Source organism: Ictalurus punctatus, chromosome 1 (assembly GCF_001660625.3).
Source record: "Ictalurus punctatus breed USDA103 chromosome 1, Coco_2.0, whole genome shotgun sequence".
In the NCBI taxonomy this organism is placed as follows: domain Eukaryota; kingdom Metazoa; phylum Chordata; class Actinopteri; order Siluriformes; family Ictaluridae; genus Ictalurus; species Ictalurus punctatus.
This window is the reverse complement of record NC_030416.2, coordinates 1,292,772-1,301,236: the sequence shown is the minus strand read 5'-3', so window position 1 is coordinate 1,301,236 and position 8,465 is coordinate 1,292,772. Positions and strand designations below refer to the sequence as shown.

Below are 8,465 nucleotides of genomic sequence, written 5' to 3'. Positions count from 1 at the left end.
ACCTGCTAATCATCTTGAATAAAGAGAATGAATAAACTTACTTAGTCGTGTATTTGCAGTGTGCTTTATTTGCGAATTTGAAAATTTCGAATTCGTATTCTTGCGTGAGAGTGACAACGGCACTACACCATCGATACACCAAATTCAGAGCAACAGGCAGCCATTTTGGGTTGTAAAATAGTCGGTTCTTTCCATGCGAGCTCAATGATGCTGCCATGTACCCTGTGTAGTAGCTACGCCATTACGATTTCCTGACGTTTTTTCTCTTTCGTTGCTGCTGTTGTTGTTTTTGAAACCGTAGCCATCGATTGGAAATGTCTAAAAGCCCCGAATTGCGCGATGTCACGTTATAAGGTCCCTCCAGGGTTCCGTGGATTTTGCGATCGCGGAAATTCGAGCAAACTTTTCAAAATTGTCCGAGGCGATGTGGGCCGAGACGCGTCACGTGACGTCGTCAGCCAAAATCCCTCTTTGATTCACGTGCGTTAAACGTGAGTACAGCTTAAAAGGTCTCGTTTACCAACCGACGTCGCCGCGACTGGAAAAAAAATGGCACGGTTAAAACAATTAGTCAGCATTTTCAGAATTTAACGCTATACCCGTCTATAAAAACATCCCCAATTATATCGCGGCCATTTTTGAAAGAAATCACGCGAAACAGACCGTATATAATCGTGCAGAAACGATTCAAATGCAGAGCTGAGGCGTGACAATAAGCAAACACAGACGCAAACGTCCACCTGGCTTTTATTGTTTTTACCAATATGGTACACTCAGAACATAAACCATCCAACAGACTTGACTTTCCATGTCAAACTATGGGATTGTTGTACATGAGGATGTAAAAACAAACGCAACATCGTGAGTATATTTAACAATAATTGTCGGAATTAGCACCCGCACCCCCCGCCCCCCCCCCGATTAGCATTAGTATCTGGATTTGGCGGTCATACTTCTGAGTCTTTCAATCAACACATATAAATAATTAAATGTTAAGCATGGAAATAAAAGTCACTAAACAGTGAAGTCAAAAAGAAAAGAAAAAAAAAAAACACATTTCAGATGACATTCACAAACGTTTTAGAGAAGTTTTAAAAAAAAAAAAACGCTAGACGTGAATAAACGCAAAACTCAATATCAAAGCGCACGGACAGACTTTACGCTCGGACCCTTACGGGATCCAGGTGCGTTTTTGTTTGGTCAGCGCCATCCTGTCGTCGCTGTACGATAACACCGCCCATTAAAACGAACAGACGGATCGGGTTAGGGACGTCCCTCGTAGCTCCGCAAGCAAAACTTCATCGTGATCGTCGCCGGCGAGAAAATCCGGCACGGATCAGGAATTGGATTCGCACGCGGGAAATTTCAGAAAAACGCTCGCGCGGTGAAGAGCCGATCGGGATGAAAATCGACCTCGTTGGATCTCACGACTAGCATAAATGATTAGCATTGTTGGAGAAAATATAATACACGTTTGTGCCCCGCAGTGACGTAGACAGAAACTAACGCAGAACAAATAAGGTCGCTTTCTGGAACATACCATTTTTACTGGTTGTTTATTTATTTATTTATTTATTTATACGGACGTAGAGATCAAATATACTGCAGGATAGTGCAGGTACTTTGGGATTAGCATGTTTGGAGAAATCGGCTGTAATCGGACGTGACAATGAGTTCCTATTTTGTTCGGGAAAACGGTTCTACAGTCAGATAGTTAATGGTTCCGACGACGACGATGTAAAAAAAAAAAAAAAAATGCTACTTAAAAGTTCATCCCTGAAGAACTACGTCCTCGTACAAGACGTGGCGTGGTCACTTGCTGGTGTGAACGTACAGTAGTGTGAGGACACTACACTTCAGCTTGAAGGCCTCATGAAATGAACGTCGCGATTTAAATGCTACTTTGATACTTGACCATGGACTTCGCTCTTCAAATATATTACCGCTTGACTTGACCACTTTTTTTTTTGTTCCTTCTCCAAAACAAGATTTAATGACAATCGAGGTTTAATTATGTGAAATGTCTTGTCTACATTTCTGAGTATACATATTTCATTACACTGGTGTTGTCAGATGGCCAGGGTTTTCCGTTTAACAGAAAAAATGTGACTCCTGTGTGTTCCAGCAAAGATTAGCAGCTGCTAATAGATTCTTATGCTAAGCTAATTTGTTCCTCTCATGATATTTAGCAAAAACGCTTAGCTTCGAGATATATATCTCAAAAAGTAAATAATCTAGGCGTGAACCGATCATCGGTTTTACGATATATTGCAATATAAACACGTGTGCGTATTTAATTTAGTCGTTTTCCGTTATTTAAGGTCATTTTCAAACTGACATTTTATTTCATTTCGAGGAATTCAGTACGACGTGTCGTTCTCAGGAAAAAGAGCCGCTAGGGAGAACCAGGAAGCAAAACTGTACGCATCAGTTTGTGTCGTAAATTGTGACCGGTGAAGCATTCTTAGGCTTGATGTGTGCTGCTCTACGAATGAAACATATTTATGTATTATATAATAATCAAACATGTTGACGTTATGCGTGTGGAGGTCAGGGTTCAGCGCCAGGCTGGATGTTCTGGACTTTGGACAGCGTGACGGGAACCTTGGCCTCTCCGGTGTTAGGAACAGACGCCTGGATCTCCGCTAGTCGCTCTTTGAAGCGTCGCTGGAGGCGGAGCTCGTCTTTGACTCCACCTTGCCCGCAGGCGGCCAACAAGAGGAGACCGGTTGCCACGCCGGCCCCGCCCACACAGAAGAGCACGGCCCCGCCCAGTTTGCACGCATCCAGGGCCCGGTTAAAGCGCACGGCTCGGCCGTCTACGAACAGCAGCTCGTCCTCTCCGAACGCCTCCAGACGTGGGGGTGTGGCATAACCCACGAGCAGCACCGACAGACCTGAGACCAAGATTACCGCTCCTACCGCCACACACACCTAGAAGAGAGAAACCAAAAAGAGTGTTTCAAATGAAATACGTCCACCTGCTTTTCTCCCAAGCTCCCAGTCACAGACGAGGCAGTTATAGCTACTAAAACGCCGTCTAGTTAAATATTAAAAACGTATGCAAAGAGGTGTACAGATTCCACGGGAGTAAAAAGGATGCTCCTAAACGCCAAATTTCAACCAACGATCGTAAAAACCTACATGAATAAATGCCATTTTAAGAACCTGTAGCTATTAAAAGGACTACAGGGAAACAAGTCTCAAATATTACAACAACGTCAAATACACGCACACACAAAAATAAAGATCTAAAGATGATTCTAAAAGACAAAAATGAAAACATGAAGGTCTCTTTAAAGCTACAAGAATAAACTCATTAAGGTAAACGCCTACCGTTTCAATGAAACATTTTTCTAATAAAATTATAATGATTATAGCATGAAAAGGATTATAATAAAACCTTAAGACTGAAAATCTGAAAGGCTACAGAAAGGACTACAAGTCGAAGAGGAAAACTATGATGTTTTTCAAACTATGAAAATGATGAGGTTTTAAAGAAGTTAGTAAAGACTTAGCGTTAGACTGTAAAGAGCTACAAACACTAAAGGTCCGAAGTTAAACAACTAAAACCCTACCGTAAAACTGTGATCTAAAAGGTGTGTAAAAGCTATTTTTTAATAGAACCTGTCCTATACAAGCCCGTTGAGGTTACCAAGATAAAATCAGAAAATAAAAATGCTAATTAGCTTCTAAACGCCTGAGAAGTTAAAGAACCTAAAGCTACTAACGCTGGAAACCTTCGGTTAGAACCTGAAGCCTTAAATAAGACAGTAACTGAGTAAAGTCATTTTTTTTAAATAAAGGAAATATCCAAAACATCTAAAAATAAGAAGCTGAAGATGTTACTAAAGACAGTCTTTTAAAACCTAAGCGCACAAAATTTTAAAAAACACACAAAACTAGAAGATAAAAGGCTACATTAGCTCATAAAGGCTCAAAATTCAAACTTTAGCACATAAAGCTATCAAGTAACGGCCTACGCTAGCTCCAAAAATGTAAACCACTTCGATTAAAACCCAGAGATTTTGGAATATAAAGGACTAAAGCAGTTGGTAAAGAGCTAGCATTACACAGTAAAGAACTACGGAAGCCATCACAGAAAGTCCAAAAGTGAAAACCTAAAACAACCTGAAAGACTAAGAAGGTGACTGAAGGCGCAATCTTAAAAACCTAAACACATAAAAATATTACGTTATCGATTAAAAGAATTAGGACCTTAGAATTAGGAAAACAAAGACATAACTGCACAAAGCAGCGACTAAAGGCCCAAACCCACAGCTGAAACGCTCCAGTTTAAACATGCTCTATGTCTGACCTTCCAGAGGACAGAGCTCCACCGGCTGGGCGATCTCTGCGTCTGGAACTCGTCGTGGTGGCGCTCCCAGATGGAGGAGGTGCAGTCCTCGTAGAACTGGTGGAGGTAGGAGCGGACGCCGTAGCGCTGTGGCCCTCCGTCACCGTGCTCCGAGCCGCACAACTCCGGGCATGACGCCATCTTCACATCTGACACACACACAAACAAACCTAAACGCAAATGCCGCAACACTGAGACTTTAATTATCTGAGCGGCTAGTCTCCAAGGAGAACCAGTAACCATGCAAAGAACCACTGACGAGGGTCTACACCTGTACTCTTACCATTACCCTTACACTCAACATGTGGACACGCTGAAATGGCTATCGTCCGTAACTATTTTTTAAAAAAACTATATAGATAGTCGTTATTTTATCTTGGCGCGTCTCTGAGTCCCAGAGAAGAGGATTAATCAGGTTCAATCTAGAACCCATAGCATTTACTCAAACGCTTACAGCTTGTATGAAGAACTCTAGAGGTTTCCATAGTAGCGAGGATACAACGTATAACTCCTTCAGAAGGCTACACGCTCTACTAGCCAAAACGACAGCACACACATATCTGTCAAAATCGCGTGTAGCTGATGTTCTTACCGTATTACAACGTCCACCAGTTTCCTACACTTAGGAAGATAAGAAACACAAAGCTTTCTTTAGTTTGTTCCTCTGGAGGAGAAAAAGGTTTGTAGAACGCTTTCAGAAACCCAAGAAACCTTGAGGAGCCCTTTCTTTTCGAAGATGCACAGCTATTTTTTTTTTCTCCTGACATGAAGCCCGTCCTTTTCGTTCCACACGGAAACCGTCCTTGTTTTGTTATTTAGGGCAAATCTGGATGAGTTGAGAAGATTACTTCGGTAGATTTTTATTTATTTATTTATTTTAATTACAGCAGCGTAAACCGTGATGAAAGATCTTCATGGTATTAACATTTCTAAATTAGATTCAGTGGAGGACATGAGCAGAGAGAACCAAACGAGTTTCCTGCATAGTGGTGTAATTAAATCATGCCTGGATGAAGACGACGATGATGATGATGTGTGTGCGTGCGTGCTCCATTCTGGCTTGGAGTCAGCACGGTGCGCTATTTTCAGGTCCTCATGAGTCACTTCTCCTCCACGAGGAACCAAACGACACATTTAATGAGTGTGTGTGCTGCTATTTTTACCTGTCTTCCTGACGCATTGTCATTGTTTTGCGTATAAAGGCATTAGCGACGAATTAGTAATTAGTTACATGTGTAAATATTTTTTCTCTTTAAAATTGTAACATTGTTCGCTAAATCAGCTTGCTAGCTGCACTAACGTTAGCTGATCAAGTCACGCGACAAGGTCCGTACTTGGCTATAAACCTAACGTTAGCTCAATTTGGAGTTGTTGTGTGACGCTAGTCGTTAATAACACACGACGAGTGTGATAAAGTTCATAAATAACTATCGTGTCGATGGCGTACCATGATAGGTAACTAAGAAATCCACACGGAACTCTTGTCAGGCTGTCTGTGACAGGCGTTGTGACAGGACAAATTTCCGACACATGTGGACCTCACGGATATTTTAAACCCTGGTTACAGTCCTGGTTGTGGATGTTACAACGATCGAGCCAAATCTTGTAAACTGTCATACATTAATTGTATAAATTTAACCAGAATGGAATCTTGCGTCATTTCCATTAGGTTCGTGATTACTAGCTGGAAGGATGGAATGTGTAATCTGTAAATAAAAAATATTATAGAAATGAAAGGCAGATTTTCTGTCTCTTGTCTTCTAATTCTGTGCTACTCTTGGGCCTCTGTGGACAAGAATAAATAAATAAATAAACCTCCATCAAATAAAGTTTTACAAAGATATATATATATATATATAAACACCAAGTCACAATTTTTTTTTCTTTCCCTGTGGTGTTTTGGCTTCGGACACGTGGCGCGCGCCAGGACTGGATGTAAGCGAACGTATTGCGTCATCACGCAGTCCTACCGTTGTCTTGGTAACAGCAGCTGCTCTAGGTTGGCTCGGTCACGAAGACACGAAGGCAAAACAAAACCCGTCTTCATTTAAAACATATATATATATTTCCAATTTATTTTTAAAACAACGTCTAAGATTGTGCGCATCTTTAACCAGCTAATTTTACTAATCTTCTTTAAAAAATATTTTTTTTTTTTTAATTTAAAACGTACTTTCAATAGCATAGCGAGTGACGTCACGCTCACCACTTCCATCACATCCGTTTCTCCTTTGCTTTCTAGCAGTAGTTTAAAGATAAGATAAGAAAGCAAAAGGTGACCTATTTGTTGTTATTTATTTATTCATTCATTCATTTACTGAAATAAATATCCATTATTACTGTCTTACCAGCGTGGCAACGTATTTATCAAAGTGATAATAAACCCACATGTTCACATGATGACTTTCTTACAAAACTGGATTATTTTATTTTGTATACATGTATTGTTTTAAATAACATTTCATTTTATAGCATGATATGATCATAGCCAACGATGAAGAAACGATTCGGAAATAAAAAGCTGTCGTGTATGTTGTATTATATATATATATATATATATATATATATATATATATATATATATATATATATATATATGTTAATATCCTTTCCACTACGACACTTTCTGCACCATAAACACCATTTTCGACATTTTCACGCGCTGAGAAATCACCCCAATGCGTCTAGGGAAAACATTAGAATCAACATTTGTGTATAAACGTGTAGAAAACGCAGTCGTACCTGTGCTATCCGGCGGTGGAGAGTGATAATTGTCCTCCTGCTGTCTCCCATCACTCTGAGCTCAGCATCTCCTGCAGGAGAGCGTCCAGACCCGCGCGGACTCCACTGCGCATGCGCAAGACCCTCGCCGCTTATATAACGCTCTAAAGGGTTCTAAATCTTAGTAATGCAAAATATTTACAAAGGTTAATAGAACACAGAGCATAGGACATTTACAATCATATAAACAATGATATTCATAAAATCGAAATGCCAAACATTTTTATAACCAGGCCTATATAGTAAAATACATACATACATAAATAAATAAATAACAGTGATAAGAAAAGAAAAAAAAATCGTTTCATTTTGAGTGCTTCACATAAAAGCTTTTTAAAACATTAAACAACAAATGAATCCAATTCATAATACAGCAATGCACATGAGAATGATAGAATTTAAAAATAAAAGATTTTAAATAATAATAATAATCATCATCACTTTGGGGGGGGGGAAATGTATCAGGAATGCCCAGTTCCAGAAATACCCATTTCCAAAGTTTTCACTTTAAGAGAGATGAACCCAAGATTAGATTAGATTAACCTTTATGGTCAATGAGAGGAGTACAAGTACAAAGCCAGTGAAATGCAATTAGCATCTAAGCAGAAGTGCAAAATAGCATTAAGTGCAAGAGGAGACAATGAGGCAGGGTGGCAGTGAAACGCAAACGTGACACGTGCAAATGGGATAATACGGCATGATCTGTGAGTAACGTGAGTCCAGAGACACGGATTAACATAATCCCAGACGGTGGCTACGGATCTGGTGACATGAGTGCACTCCAAAGGCGCATCAGTACAACTACTGTAAAAGATAGACTTGTTTGGTGTGTTAAATATGAGCAAATCCTGGACGCAAATCTGTCACAGCCAGTCGAGTCACTGAAGCTGAAAAGAGACTGACTTTTACAACAGGACGACGATCCAAAACATACCTCAGAATCCAAAATAAACGCGAGCGGAAGCTTTTATAACGGCCCTCGCGGTCGTTTGGATCCAACGCCACGTGTGCAGATCTCAAATACGCAAGAACATCTCAGAGTTAGAAACGTTCTGTGAGAAAGAATGGGTGAAAATTCCTGAAACAAAAACAGAAAGAGTCCTACCTGGCTACAAAATAGCTGCAAGCTGGGAGATCTGCTAAGGACGGTGTAGTAAGGTGTACAAATTTTCGCACACACCACAATGACTATTTTGTACATTTTTTGGGAGGGGGAAGAAAAATGCAGAGGTTATATGTGTGTGTTTTCAGCAATGTTTTTTTTTTTTATTTTAAAAAAGAGAGATTTTGTGGAGGGGTGCCAAAACTTTTGCATACACATTGTATT

The 8,465-nt window shown here is 40.1% G+C and overlaps 1 protein-coding gene across 1 annotated transcript; it reads right to left on the bottom strand.

Annotated features, from left to right (window-relative positions):
- Positions 1-905: 905 nt before the first annotated feature.
- nrsn1 (neurensin 1) lies at positions 906-7,245 on the bottom strand. The gene is made up of 3 exons (XM_017454441.3): positions 7,100-7,245; positions 4,319-4,506; positions 906-2,934 (listed from the first exon to the last, which is right to left on the bottom strand). The coding sequence occupies exons 2-3, from the start codon at positions 4,496-4,498 to the stop codon at positions 2,551-2,553; spliced, it is 564 nt and encodes a 187-aa protein (XP_017309930.1). The 5' UTR covers positions 4,499-4,506; positions 7,100-7,245; the 3' UTR covers positions 906-2,550.
- Between the last annotated feature and the right edge of the window lie 1,220 nt (positions 7,246-8,465).

Coding starts and splice junctions, on each gene's coding strand:
- nrsn1 (XM_017454441.3), bottom strand. CDS start 4,498: ATGGCGTCATGCCCGGAGTTGTGCGGCTCGGAGCACGGTGACGGAGGG. Junction 2,935..4,318: donor GGAGCTCTGTCCTCTGGAAG/GTCAGACATAGA, acceptor TCTCTCTTCTAG/GTGTGTGTGGCGGTAGGAGC.